The sequence below is a fragment of the Magallana gigas genome, chromosome 1 (assembly GCF_963853765.1).
Source record: "Magallana gigas chromosome 1, xbMagGiga1.1, whole genome shotgun sequence".
Taxonomy (NCBI): domain Eukaryota; kingdom Metazoa; phylum Mollusca; class Bivalvia; order Ostreida; family Ostreidae; genus Magallana; species Magallana gigas.
This window is the reverse complement of record NC_088853.1, coordinates 75,784,120-75,799,098: the sequence shown is the minus strand read 5'-3', so window position 1 is coordinate 75,799,098 and position 14,979 is coordinate 75,784,120. Positions and strand designations below refer to the sequence as shown.

General features: G+C 33.8%; 2 protein-coding genes, 1 long non-coding RNA gene and 1 pseudogene across 3 annotated transcripts; all 4 read left to right on the top strand.

Annotated features, from left to right (window-relative positions):
- The first annotated feature begins 209 nt into the window (after positions 1 to 209).
- Positions 210 to 1,437, top strand: LOC136272883 (uncharacterized). Its single transcript, XR_010710941.1, has 7 exons — positions 210 to 548; positions 646 to 681; positions 769 to 831; positions 913 to 972; positions 1,067 to 1,120; positions 1,225 to 1,281; positions 1,366 to 1,437. It is a non-coding gene; the product is annotated as an uncharacterized lncRNA (long non-coding RNA).
- Positions 1,438 to 1,727: 290 nt separating this feature from the next.
- On the top strand, positions 1,728 to 5,746 carry LOC136273651 (uncharacterized; annotated as a pseudogene).
- A 17-nt stretch (positions 5,747 to 5,763) lies between these two features.
- Positions 5,764 to 11,534, top strand: LOC136272881 (uncharacterized). The gene is made up of 2 exons (XM_066075843.1): positions 5,764 to 7,404; positions 8,433 to 11,534. The coding sequence occupies exon 1, from the start codon at positions 6,019 to 6,021 to the stop codon at positions 7,357 to 7,359; it is 1,341 nt and encodes a 446-aa protein (XP_065931915.1). The 5' UTR covers positions 5,764 to 6,018; the 3' UTR covers positions 7,360 to 7,404; positions 8,433 to 11,534.
- Positions 11,535 to 11,803: 269 nt separating this feature from the next.
- LOC136273649 (uncharacterized) lies at positions 11,804 to 13,293 on the top strand. Its single transcript, XM_066078618.1, has 4 exons — positions 11,804 to 12,127; positions 12,551 to 12,755; positions 12,874 to 12,933; positions 13,021 to 13,293. Exons 1-4 carry the CDS (start codon positions 11,804 to 11,806, stop codon positions 13,233 to 13,235), a joined length of 804 nt encoding a protein of 267 aa, XP_065934690.1. The 3' UTR covers positions 13,236 to 13,293.
- The last annotated feature ends 1,686 nt before the right edge of the window (positions 13,294 to 14,979 follow it).

Sequence of the window (14,979 nt, the reverse complement as noted above, 5' to 3'; positions counted from 1 at the left end):
CTTTTATTTTTTGTTGGTCCTTTGCTTGAAGCTGATCTCTCCCCCTTTTGTCACCCCTCCACGCTGACACTCATAAAAAAATATCCATTTGACAGAAAAAAAGAATGAAGCATTACGATTATTGGGGATATATTTTGGTACCATGAGGTCAGAAATTGGTCAAAAAGGTCGATGTTAATGGGCTCATAAACTGTTATAAGCAGGCTGTAGATCATAAAGATGTCCTAGAGAAATCGTTGCGATGGCAAAAGCTTTATAAACCCACCGATTCTTTGGAGAAATCAAAAAGGAAAAAAAAATTGTATCATTATGTCTGACAGCGAATGTTCCGAATATGAGTGGGACAATATCGATGTCGACTATCCTCCTCACCTTTTGCTTGAAATTGAAGAGTTTGAGAGGAAGTATTTTGCCCGGGATGAAAGGGTAAATATCTACTATATTTTTAGTCAATAAATAAAAGAGAAGAATGTTTATAAAAGGAAGTAGTAATTTTTTTTTTATTTTATTAGAAAAAACGTCTCGAGAGGGCACAGGAAAAGAAAAATGTAAGAACTGTCTATTTTATATAAAAGTATTAAACCTGTAGTATACATGTAAAAAGAAATATTGATAAAAAAAAAAAAACTTAACATATGTTTTTAGGAGTGGAAAAATAAAGATGACAACAAGCCCACAACTGTACGTATATACATGTCCTTAATGGTTTTTAAACAATTGGTTTTGTTGTTTGAACGACAAAATTAATATTGAATTATAATTAATTAGTCTACAGACACATCGGAGCTTATAATAATCGACGAGTCCGGAGAAGAGGGAGAGAGTGACAAAGTAAGTATTTATAACTGTTTGTTAAAAAGAAACCTATATACATGTTTGTGTGTGACCGAATAATAACATGGAATGAATTAGTCAACAGAAACGACCAACGAGACGTCCCAGGAGGAGGAGGAGGAGGTTGTTTCTAAAAGGGTAAGCATATATTATTTGCTTATTGTACATAAATTAAATGTATTTAAAAAAAAAATACTGGAAATAATTGTTTTGTTTTATATTTTTTTTAAAGGAAAAAAGAAAACCAAGACGAGTTGGTTTTTTTATAATAGAACCTAAAGAGTCAGTAAGTTTTGGGGTTTTTTTTTTTCTCCAATAAGGAATAACTGTAATTAACTGCCTCTTATTTGAATAACTTAATTTTATTTTAAAATCTAAAATTATTTAAAGCCCTCAAGTAAAGAACACAAAGAACCCCCCGAAGATGAACAGATAGAAACGGAGGAGGTAATTAGATTGTTTATCCAACGAAATTAGGATTTATATATACGTGTTTTGATATTATTTAATACAATGAGATTAATGAATTAGCCAACAGAACCACCGCAATCTGCCTCCCAGGAAACAAGGAGAGAAGAAGAATTAAAAGAAAAGAAAAGTATAGTAAGTATATATATGTAAAAGAAAAGGGGAAATAGTTTAGTCATTTGTTAGTCTTTTTTTTTTTTTTTTAAAACATTTCTTTTTTAAATTGTGTTACAGCCCTCTGGAAAAGGCAAAGGAAAGAGGAAGAAAAAAAGTAAGAAAGTATGTATGCATATATAATTTTTTTTTTTAGTTTTAAGGAGTATTATTAAGAAATGGGGATTAATTTATTCATTTTTTTTACTATATAGAAGACCAGAAAAACACAACTAGTAAAACCACTGAACTACATCGAAATCGATTAGACGATGATACCCCCGGTCCTTCTAACCCCGGTCCCTCTTCCTCCCACCCACCTAACGACCCAGCCTTAGACAAACTTTTAAAAAATATAACAAAATAATTAATAGAGAACACCACGAAGGCATACTTCAAAAAGAATATAATTTTACACTTGAAAATTTTCAACTAAGTTACGAAGAAATTGAAGAGCAATTAAACCAAATTTATCAAAACGAAAACCATGCTTTTAAAATAAATTTTTCCTTTGGAATTGTATTAAGAAATAACGACGGAGAACTTCGCTATTTTTACGCCTCCGGAAACGAAAGTAGTCTAGATGAACCCTTTTAGATATCGAAAAAAGCTGATATAGATGCTCTTATATTACGTTTAAGACATTTAGATTTAGTTCAAACCGCATTACAGTCCCGTCCAAATTCAAAATGGAGCGTGTATGTGATCACAAATATAAGATGGGTCGTAACCAGGACAAATTATATTTTAGGAACGACTAGAAAACTCCCCAGCTACATTAGAAAGAAACGATCTATTATTACCCTAGACACTAGAAGTAATGACGGCGCGATAATAAAAGATAATTTATGCGCATTTCGATGTCTTGCCTATCACAAATTGAAAAATAGACGCGGACTAGAGAGAGAAACGATAAGGTTATTTAGAGAATATTTTGGAGAACGACTTTCTAAAAGAACTAAATTTAGACGACATTCCTAAATTTGAAAATACTTTCGACATTAATGTGAATATTTTTCAATTATTTGAAGACGATAGCTGTGTTAATATTTATCGATCAAGAGGTAAAAATATGGAGACAATGAATCTTAATTTATACGAAGAGCATTTAAGTTACATTTCTCATATGAATGTTTATTCCAAAAAATATGAATGCAGAAACTGTAAAACCTTGTTTCCTACACACGTGAGAGTTATGCGTCATGAAAAACGCTGTAAAGAAGCTACCAGATATATTTTTCCCGGTGGTTACTATGCGCGGCCTCAACATATATTTGAAGAATTAGAATATTTAGATATTAAAGTAGAGGATGATTTACGCTTTTATCCTTATTTTATAACTTATGATTTCGAATCATTGTTACTGACGAATGACTTACCGAACAATACACAAAAATTGTCGTGGACTCATGAACATCATCCGGTCTCCTTTTCAATGTGCTCAAATGTCCCTAATCATCTTGAACCCGTTTTTGAAATTGACGTTAATGTGGAAAATCTTCTTAAAAAGTTTGTTAAAAGAGCAACGGAAATTCAAATAACAGCACAAAGGTATATGAAAGCTCGTTTTTGCAATGTATTTAAAAAGCTTTTATTAGAAACGAAAAAACTGCAAGAATTATCTGAGGAAATATTAGACGAGGAGGAGGAGGATACAGACAACGACGATGATGAAGAAGAAAATGATAGGCAAAGAGCGGTCAATACTGCTCTTTTAAATCATATAAAACGCATTCAAGAAAAACTCGAAACCTATGTAAACGAAATTCCGGTTTTAGGTTATAACAGTTCAAAATATGACCTAAATTTAATCAAATCAAAACTTGCCGAATGCTTAGATCTCGTCAATTCTAAAAAAAATTTTATTGTGAAAAAATGCAATCAGTATATGTGTATAAGTAACGGTAAATTTAAATTTTTAGACATCAGTAATTTTGTGGCACCCGGGTTTTCATACGATAAGTTTATAAAATCCTACGAAATTGAACTACACAAATCATATTTTCCTTATGAATTTTGTTCTAATTATAATAAGCTTGAGTATACAGAACTTCCACCGTACGAAGCATTTTTTTCTTCTCTTAAAAACTGCAATGTTCTCGAAGAGGAGTTTTTTCGGTATAGACAATTAGTTGAAGACGAAAAGGTTCCAGTGTCTATGGCTCTTAAAACGATGAACTTAAAAGAAAAACCTCGCACCGGACAAGAAAATTATCAACATCTTCTTAAAATATGGCAGGATCAGGGCATGCGCAACATGATCGACTATTTGAAATATTATAACAATTTAGATGTACTTCCCTTTTGTCAGGCGGTGTCTAAAATGCTTCGATTTTATATGACGCGAAATATTGATTTATTTAAGACCTGCATCAGCGTCCCGGGAGTGGCCAGGGAATTGGTATTTAGATCCTCAGCAGACAATGCCCATTTCGCTTGTTTTGATAAACAAAATAAAGATTTATATGAAGTATTTCGGAAAGGAATGTGTGGGGGCCCTGCGATTATTTTTAATAGGTACCACGAGCGAGACACGACTTTTATTCGACAAAACAAAAATAAACTGTGCAAAAAAATTGTTGGGTATGATGCTAATGCTCTTTACCTATGGGCCCTGAAACAACAAATGCCCACTGGTCCTTTTACCATTAGAAAAGAATTAAACGGGTTTCGCCTTATAAAACGGGATCGCTATTTAAAAGCGTTTTATTATTTAGAGTGGTTACGATATGACAAGGGGGTTGATATAGATCATTATTTTAACAAGGGTAAAGAGTTTAGAATAGGGCCTTATTTGGTAGACGGGTTTTCAAGAAATGAAAAAAAAGTATATGAATTTAATGGGTGTTATTTTCACCACCACGATTGCGCGCTTACCAGACATATTACGGATCCAAAATGGTTAAAAGAGAGAAAAAAAATTAAAAAACGCGAACAAGAACGAACTGAGTACATTGTAAGACAGGGCTACGAAATAGAAATATTCTGGGAATGTGAATACGAAAACTTACTTAAAACCTCCCCCGATTTTAAAACGTTTATCGAAAATAAGCGAATGCAGCGCCCTTTAGAGCACCGGTCCACATTAACGACATCTGAAATTATAACGGCCGTACGCGAAGAAAAAATATTTGGTGCCGTTGAAGTAGATATACATGTTCCCGATCATTTGTGTAAAACATTTTCCGAAATGTCACCCATATTTTGTAACTCGCAAATTTCTTTTGAATCCCTCGGTTCCTATACACAGGAAACGGGAAAACGCTTAAATGTGTCCCAAACCCCCAGACGATTACTGGTAGGCGGAATGCGCGCCCGTAAAATTTTATTGGCAACACCGCTGTTAAAGTGGTATTTAGATCACGGATTAATTGTTTCACGGATTTATCAAATTGTTGAATTTTCTCCTAACCCGTGTTTTGAGAAGTTTACGGAAGATGTAAGTAATGCGCGCCGCCGCGGAGACACCGATTCAGCCTTTGAAATCTTTGCTGAAACAATGAAACTTATAGGAAATAGCGCTTATGGATCAATGATTATGAATAAAGAAAAACATGTAGATATTACTTATTGTGGATCAAAAGAAAAAGCCAGTTACTATGTATCTAAAAAACGTTTTAGAAATTTAACGGAACTTGATAATAATTACTTTGAAATTGAGTTAGCAAAGTCGCGCATCACTTTGGACCTGCCTATTCAAATTGGTTATTTTATACTTCAGTACGCAAAGTTACGTATGCTTGAATTTTATTATGATTGCCTTGATAAGTATTGTAATCGAGAAGATTTTGAATTGATGTCTATGGATACTGATTCTTTATATATGGCAATATCTGAGGAAGTGTTAACGAATATTATCAAACCCGATATGAGAAATAATTTTAAACAAGAAGAGCGACATTGGTTCCCTAGAATTAATCCCCCCGAGGCCGCCGCCTTCGATCGTCGGGAACCTGGTTTATTTAAAGAAGAATTTGTAGGTACATCGATGGTGGCTCTTTGTAGTAAAACATATTGCGTAGAAAACAAAGCGGAGATTAAAAAAAGTAAATTTAGTTGCAAAGGTTTAAATAAACGAAATTTTACACATCCAATTGCTTTATATAAACGAGTTTTAAAGGATAATTCTTCAGCGGGAGAAACAAATCGCGGTTTTCGGGTATTAAATAACACTGTTTTCACATACACGCAGCACAGGCAGGGGCTGACCTCTTTCTACCCTAAGCGAAAAGTCCTCTCGAACGGCACATCGACAACCTATTTAGATATTACACTCTCGCCGTGGGATTAAAATGGAATCGCCTTTTTTCGTCACGTGACACAGATACGGGTGGACGTGCCTGTTCGACGCTCTGTGTTTTTGACCATTTTTTCCCTGAAACAAAGTTTATTTTTCGAAATTTTGCTTTGGGATCTTTACACTGTTATGTAAAATCATAACCTGGAGTTATGTGACCGTATATTTTGTGTAAATAAGTTTGATTTTCTGTGCATATATGTTGTGATTTCATCTGTGCTGTGATTTCTGTTCACTCCTTTACCCGTGGATTTATTTACCTGGAGATGGCGGACTTCGACTCAGGTACGGTTGATACGGTTGACAGAACATCCAAACCGTTATACTTAAAGAATAATGATCTCCGCGGCTCCAGTGATAAACAGATCACTGATTTTGATCTAATAGACCCAATCAAACAGGTAATTGGTAATGATCTTATGTGTGTTCAACTGGACAGAAACCTATGGAGAATTTATCTGAAAAGTCCAGAAAGTAGGCTTCAGCTTCTTACACAGGGTATTGACATCAATAATGTGTCTCACCAGTTCTATGACACCAACCCGTACACTTCTGGCGCTACATCAACATCTCAGAAAACCCTTAAATTACGGATTTGTGGTCTCCCCCTTTCCGTGGCTGATTCCGCCGTACATGAATTACTTGGCAAATTAGACGTTAAATTAACAAGTAAAATTCTATACGAAAAAATCCGCCACCCCGTTACAAAGCGCATGACAAGCATCCTAAACGGGACTAGGTTCATGTACATAGAACCGCTTCCTACAGGAAAGCATCTTCCCAGAGTTAATTACTGCGGCGGTATTCAGTGCAAACTGTTTCACTATGGTCAGCCAAAACAAAATATCAATTTGCTATGTACAAACTGCTGGAAAACCGATCATAATAGGTCTGCATGTACGAATGATGCTTGTTGTAAGGTGTGTAAGACCCCTGGCCATTCACCCGGAGATGAGACCTGCTCGCATTATCAACCACAAAAACATCTTACCACGTTCTGCGGTGCCCAAGATGTCCTCTCCAACTTCTACCCATGTGAGCTAGAAATTTTTGGTGTAAAACATAAATCGGCAGAACATGCCTTTCAGTATATCAAAGCAGTTCGGTGCGGAGATCTAGATTCAGCTAACGCGATTGCAAAAGCCGATGACGCGCTTGCCGCCCTGCGCTTGGGGAAGAAGGTCAAATCCAATGACCAGTGGGTGTCCACAAAGGTTTCCGTTATGGAGGAGATATTAGAAAACAAGTGTGTTCAAGTACCAGTTTTCCGAGATAAGCTTGTAACTTCTAAGCAATCAACAACATTTGTCGAAGCAACCTATAACAACGAGTGGGGCTCCGGCCTTGACCGTGACGGCACCCGCAATACAAAACCGGATCACTGGCCGGGAAAAAACGTACTTGGCGTACTTATGAAAAAAGTTGCAAAAAAAGTCCGAAAAAGAAAACACAGCGACTCCGGTAAAATTGACCGTAAACAAAAACAAAACAAAGATCAACCAAATCAGCGTACCATAGTACAGATGCTGGAACAACTTAGAGCTATGTCGGACAGTGACGTGTCGGGGTGTAATCCGGACACAGAGAGCTCTGGTGATGAACAGTAACTGTATTCGGATCTGGCTTCCGACCTCAGAATTTGCAGAACTGTGGTATGTGTACGTTTAATACGCTCAATATAATTGTTTATACAATTATAGACTATTATTATGATAATCTACTTTCCAATAAGGAGTAGTTTAATATCTGTGTTCATTTTTTCAGTAATATTATATTTCAGAATACACTTTCTGAAAACAATGTGAAATACTAATATTATGTATACAAAAATGCATCAAGCAGTAACGATGTTGATATTTTTCCCTTACTATTTTTCATATGGAAGTATATTACTACTTTTATTGTAATTTTTTTTTTTATCATTATTTTCTTTTTGTCAACGAATATTTTGAAATATGGTAAATTTAGATTTAGTATCAGTGAACGTAAGAGGTCTTAATTCGTCAGAAAAAAGAGATAAAATTTTTTCATGGCTAGAAAATAATAAAACTAATATTACACTTTTACAAGAAACACATTTTATAGAGAAACGTGCTGAATTGTATGATAGAAAATGGAACGGAAAAGCAATACATGCTTTCTCCGACTCCCCCTTTAGCAGAGGCGTTTCCGTTTTGTTCAATAAAGAATGTAATATAGATATATTAAATGTACATAAGTCAAATGATGGAAGAAAACTTCTGGTAAATGCTAAAATAGATGAAACTTTACTTACAATTGTTAACTTATATGCTCCCAATAAAGAAAGTGATAGAATAACATTTTTTAGCTCGCTAAATACATTTATTTCGTCCCATACTCCACAAGATAGTAAACTAATCATCGGCGGTGACTTCAATTGCAATCTAAATAAAGAAAATGACAAATCCTGTAAAAAGTTAAGTAAACTAACAAATAAGCTGGACCTAGTCGATGTGTGGCTGAAAAAAAATCCAACGAAAAATGGGTATACATGGTGTGATGCAGAAAATTCCCCGAAGAGTAGAATAGATTACATTTTTGTGCGCAATGATACAATTGATTATGTAAAAAATATTGTTGTTCGAAAATTACCAGGTACTCATAAAAAAAACACGCGGTTAAGTGACCACAGGTTAATAAAATGTAATTTAAATTTTAGTAATTTGGAGAGAGGTAAAGGATACTGGAAATTAAATATCTCGCATCTAGAAAACGAAGACTACAAACGCGGAATCTTAGAATTATTCAAAAACATAGATGACTCATTAGATCCAATATCAAAATGGGAATCCTTTAAAATAAAGGTTCGTGATTATTCCATTAATTACGCAAGACAGTCCAGAAACAATGTAAAATATAGAATAAAATTGATTGAGAAAAGGATAGATGATATAGAAAATTTACCTAGCGGAGATATTGATATGAATGAAAAAAGAAAACTTGAAAAGGAATTAGATTACATGTACGATGAAATAGCTAAAGGGGCGCAGATTAGATCTAAAGCAAAATGGATTAACGAAGGTGAACGAAATACAAAATTCTTTTTAGGTTTGGAAAAGAAACATCAAGCTAACAATACAATATTAGAAATAAAAACCGATAACAAAACTGTAGCAAGTAATGGCGAAATTATAGAGGAAATGTGTCACTTTTATGAAAACTTATATACAAGTAAATCTATTAAAAATGATGATATAAATGCTTATTTAAATGACGTGGAATGTCCAAAACTTAGCAATAGTGAAAAAGAATTTTGCGACTCATTACCTACAATTGATGAATGCGCAGATGCAGTCAATAATTTGAAAAATAACAAATCCCCGGGTTTAGACGGTATACCGGCTGAATTTTATAAATGTTTTTGGAAAACAATTGGACCACTCTTTTATGAAGTTTTACTAAGTATTTTCGATAAACAGGAACTACCCTTTTCGCAGCGGTTAGCTCTTATTACTCTTTTATTTAAGAAAGGGGACAAAAATAGCCTTAAAAATTACAGACCATTAAGTTTAACAAATACCGACTATAAAATTTTAGCTTTTGTCCTTGCCAAAAAATTACAAACAGTTATTGATAAATTGATAAGCAAGGAACAATCAGCATATATAAAAGGCCGCTTTATAGGCATAAATGCAAGATTAATCTTAGACATCTATGAATACTGCATGGAAAACAATAATGAGGGTTTATTGCTATTTTTAGATTTTGAAAAAGCATTCGATTCAGTCGAGTGGAATTTCCTTTTTCGAGTTTTAAAACAATTTAATTTTGGGTAAAATTTTATTTCATGGGTCAAAATTCTTTACACAAATCCAATTTTTAGAGTTAAGAACAATGGATGGATTTCTAAAACTTGCAAAATGAAAAGAGGCATAAGACAAGGGTGTCCTATCTCAGCACTTCTATATCTGTTTGTCGCGGAAATATTGGCTTATAAATTAAAACACAATTCAGAAATTCAAGGAATAAATATATCAAACATGGTAGACGATTTAAAAACTATACAACATGCGGATGATGTCACTTTAGCCTTGAAAAATATTTCTTCTTTAAATGTTGCAATAAGGACTGTAGAAGAATTCTGTAAACACGCTGGATCAAAAGTTAATATAAACAAAACGCAGTGTATACTACTTGGTAGTTTAAAAGACAAATATAATAATATTAGCGGCATTGATGTAACCAACGATGCTGTTAGATGTTTGGGTATTTACATTGGACATAACAAAAATCAATGCTATGAACTTAATTGGTTACACTCTTTTCAAAATATGGAAAAACTGTTCGAGTCCTGGAAAAAAAGAAAATTAACTATATTTGGAAAAGCATGCATTGTTAATTCACTAGCTATATCTAAAATAATTTATGTGGGTTCTATTTTACCTATGCCTGACCCTGAGTATATTAAACAACTGAAAAAGAGTATATTTAATTTCATTTGGAATAAAAGAGATAGAATAAAAAGAGATACTGTAATTGGAAGGCAAGAAGATGGCGGTATAGGAGTTGTTGATATTGAGTCGAAGTTTAAGGCCTTGAAAGCTGCATGGTGTAGAATATTGATTGACAAAACATGCATAATTAACAAAATAGTTGATAGTTATCTAAGAATTTTAAATGTAGATATCAATTATGTATTAAACGTATCGGAGACTAATAACTCAAATTTTGAAATAATTGTTAAACTTCCTATTTTTTATAGAGAAGTATTTTGTAGTTTCAATGATTGTAAAAAAACCATTGACATTAATAAATTATCTGATATAAATTTTGCTAAACAACCAATTTGGAACAATATTTTATTTCAATTTGATAATAAAACAATCTGTCATAAAGGATGGATTCAAAGCGGCATATTGTATGTAAAGGATCTTTTTAATGCTGATGGCCAATTCAAAACGCCTCAAGAATTGTCATGTATTCTAAAACAAAAAGCTAACTGGATGTGTGAATATAGAATAGTTAGAAATGCAATATATAAAAAATCACTAACATTTGATATGAAATGTTGTCAATATATACAAAAAGTATCCAATTGTGATTTTCTTTTTATTAATGGTTTACATTGTATTGAAGACAAGAAATGTAAATTTTTTTACGAAAATTTATTGTTCAAAAAATTCAAACCTCCCTGTCACCAGGCATTGTTTAAAAGACTGTTTTCAGTGGGAAAAGAATATTGGAATGACATATACAAAAACAAAGTAAAAGATATATATGACAAACGAATATGTGAATTTAACTACAAAATGCTGAACAATACAGTGTGCTGTAACAGCTTTCTTTTTAAATGCAAATATAGGTCTTCTGCTTCTTGTAATATGTGTAGCGAAAATGAAGATGTAAAACATTTGATTTTTGAGTGTGAACATGTTAAGATGATATGGTCAACTTTAAGCTTAGTTATAGGATTTGATATACAGTGGAAACATGTTATTTTGGGTTTTTATTTTGAGAGAAATACAAAAATACGCTATTTTAATACTATTGTGTCATTCATAGCTTACAAGATATTTAAATATAAAATGTGTTGTAGATCTCAAAAGAAAACAGAGACATATAATGAATTAGTTTTATATTTGAAAAACAATATCAGATACAATATCGATGTACTTGTAAATATGTCAAAAATACAAATGTTTAAAATTAATATTGTGAAATTTGCAGATATGCTGTAATTGTTATAATACATGTAATCATACTCTATGACTAACTATCTTTGCCCGAGATAGTTGGATTATGTTAATGGGCTGATTTGCAATGTGAAAAAAAAAAAAAAAAAAAAAAAAAAAAATGGAATCGCCTGGACCTGTAGTGGTTGTGTTTTTTAATACACCGGGGTTATAAAATAACTAACAATTTTTTTTAAGCTATAGTTTTTTGGTAAAAGATATAAAAGCCTTTTTTTTTTATTCTTTGGATTTTAAAACAGTTTTAAAATAAAGAAATCTAATCCTGCACTCCCCTCCATTTTTAAATGATCCTACCTCTAAAAATAAATTTCCCGCCATCCCCGTTCCATCCAAGAAGATGAGGGTTGTATTAGTTTGTATGTTAGTGATTTTAGTGGTATACGGAAATGTCTGGCGTAAATGCATTAGAAACAAAGGGAGGAGGCTTGAATGTAAGGACACTAAAGGCAACTTGACGTGCAGAGACATTTCCGAGGTGATGAAAAACGTTGAAGTCCTTGTGCTTCGCAGGGTGTACATATCAGCGCTCGACATTACTCCAGTCTGTCTACCCCAACTTAAGAAGATCATCGTGGAAAAAGCAAGAAATATGGTTTGCAAAGACTTTAAGGAATTTGAGATGATCACATCTATCAATGGGCAAAGTTGTTTGGAAGACACGGTTAGTTAGTATGTTTTATTTTGTGTGTGTTTTATTATTTTTTTTTAAAGCGCTAAGCATAGCTCAGCGCTTTATTGTCGTTAGACTTCTACTTCCGGTGCAACGAATAACCGCCCCCTATGAGCAGACGTTTACATCATTTAAACTGATTAGGGAACCAGTTTCAGGAGCTTGTGCACATAACTGGACGGGCTAGTACGGGCTAATGTGAATTTATTGTACGGGGCTTACATACATCATTGCAGGGACTACCACGCAGTGATGAGGAAATATATTGCGTATACAGAAGCTGAAATGTTATATACATATATATTTTATACTAGTATACAAACAGAAGCTGTGTTAGCGCTTTTCAGTACTATCAGTACTTTGATTTAATAACCCCCCTCCCCTATAATTCATATGTCTATATATTTTTGGTAGACTACAGCGCAGAATGAAACGACAACTTCAACCACTCTGAGAACCACCACTACTTCCCGTAAAAAACCGACAAGAAAAAAAACCACCACCTCCACCACTACAACGACTGCAGCAACCCCCACCACCACCAGCACTACAACGACGGCAGCAACCCCCACCACTACGAGTGCAAACAGCACCGAGGAAATTACCTGGACTTCAATGAGTAAGTAAAAACAACCAACATTTTTGACATTAAAAAAAAAAAAACCCCATCTCTCTCTCTCTCTCTCTCTCTTTTTTTAACTTACTTTCTTTTTTTTGTTTTTGTTTTTTTTTTAAAGATGCTACAGCACCTACCACCACTGTTTCCTCCCAAAGATCACCACTGACCACTCGAGAAAGTAAGTTTGTTTGTGTTGTTTTTGTTTTTTGTTTTTAATTGAAAGTGAGTTGATCATTATATATATATATTTTTTTTTTATATAAAGAGGATCTTTTGACTGCTGCTGTGTTTATTGTCATTGGTGGACTTTTCGGATTCCTTTGCCTAGCATTCGCAGTCATTATGGCAATCAACAAAATGAAGAGATGTTGCCGTCGAAAGCATACTAGTATTCGTAAAATCCCAACACCCCAGAGTTTGGGAAGCCTAGAATCAGGATCTAGTCAAACTCTGTACTTGAGAACCCTCAAAACTGAATAGACAGTGGTGAAAAAAACACAAAAAAACACTTTGTTTTTCTTTTGTAAATACGTTTTATTTGTTTTGTCTGGTTTTGTTACACACAAGTAAAATTTTGTTTTTAATAAGATAACCAGTCTGTTCTTTTTTTAATATCCCCAGGAGGTGTTTTTTTACTGAGTCCAATTACACCGAATCGTCTTTTTTCTTTTTTGGGTGTTTTGCAGGCACTCGTTGTTTCAGGTTTAGGATTGTTTATAAGTCTTTGGTACTCTTCTTTGGGTATAAAAACATATTCAGTCGACATGTTTGTTAATTCCCGGGAGCAAGGGTTTCAGGAGTAATGGAATAAACCCGTGTCTTTTAATAAGCAAAGTCTTTTTATTTCGTCCTGTCTTTTTTGCTAATCGACGGAGAAGATGACGATATTTATATAGACTTTTAATATAATCTTCGGATGGTAAAACCGTCTGGTTATGAATCACGTTGTAGATCACTTCCAAGAGTGTTTTAATTTGTTTCAGACTGCTGGTCTCTAACAACTTTTTCCTTTGTTTCACAGAGGCTGTAGCTAGCAAATTTAAAAAAGCCCAATTTTGGCGAAGACGTGTACTCATGATTTAATAAACACCGTTAAAAGGTCGCCTGGAAATATTCCTGTGCGCAATGCATAGTCTTTATTCCCTCGTATGGACAAGTCCACTAATAAATAGGAGTAAGGGTTTTGCGTCGCTTTTTCATATGCATCTAAAAAATAAGACGTATTTCGGGGATAAAGTTGAGTAGCCAAATACCTCATTTGAAAGTTATCTCGAGGGTTTTTAAAAAGCACCAAGTAATGACAATTCAAGGAAATGACTCTGCTATACTTTCCTTGCGGAAACAAGTTTTGGGATATAAAGATAACAGAAACCTTTAAATGATGAACATATATAGAAAATAGTTCCATGTAATCAAAGGATTGAATCACTCTGTACACGAGGTCATCTAACACGAGCAATAAATCTTCCCCGCTTTTTGTCCATTCCGTTAACTCCTCCTTCGTGGGTAACCCCTCATAAAACATGATTGACGCATCATTTTCCCGCATTTCGTCAAAGGCTGGCTGCCATTTGGAATAGGCATAAACAATTTTTTTTATTGGTTTTGAGAGAATCCCTTTTCCGATATGTTTTAAAATTTGTTGAGTAAACCTTGTTTTCCCACTTTGGCTTGGCCCTGCGACAAATACAGAGAAAGGAACTTTAAAAGCAAAATCTTTTGGATTCATTTTTTTTTATTATTATATTATTACTATGGTGACTGACATATATATATATGGTACAAAAATCGCGTCCTAAAATGGCGGGATTATTAGAGTCCGTTGACGTGAGTTGGAAAGCTAAAAAAAAAATTAAGTGTACAATAGACGCTTCTCATTTGGTGACAGTATCGAGACGAAAAAACCGCTTTTATATTAAAATAAGAAAAGGTCAAAGAGACATTTCTTTATCACCCGAAATGTGGAGTGTGCTGTGTGATCTTAAAGAAACCGTTTTACTTTGTTGTTCTTTCTTAGAGACATAATGCCATTATCCAAGGCGGTGGACCAATATTTGCAATCTCTTTATTACGACTTACAAAAACCCGGATCTTTTAGAAGTCCTTTACAGTTATGGCGACAAGTGAAAAAAGAAAACAAACATAAAATAGGGCTAACCAAAATTAAGCAATGGTTACAAAACCAAGATGTCTATTCCATGAACAAAGCATTAAGGCGTCGATT

Coding starts and splice junctions, on each gene's coding strand:
- LOC136272881 (XM_066075843.1), top strand. CDS start 6,019: ATGGCGGACTTCGACTCAGGTACGGTTGATACGGTTGACAGAACATCC.
- LOC136273649 (XM_066078618.1), top strand. CDS start 11,804: ATGAGGGTTGTATTAGTTTGTATGTTAGTGATTTTAGTGGTATACGGA. Junction 12,756..12,873: donor AATTACCTGGACTTCAATGA/GTAAGTAAAAAC, acceptor TTTTTTTTAAAG/ATGCTACAGCACCTACCACC. Junction 12,934..13,020: donor ACCACTGACCACTCGAGAAA/GTAAGTTTGTTT, acceptor TTTTATATAAAG/AGGATCTTTTGACTGCTGCT.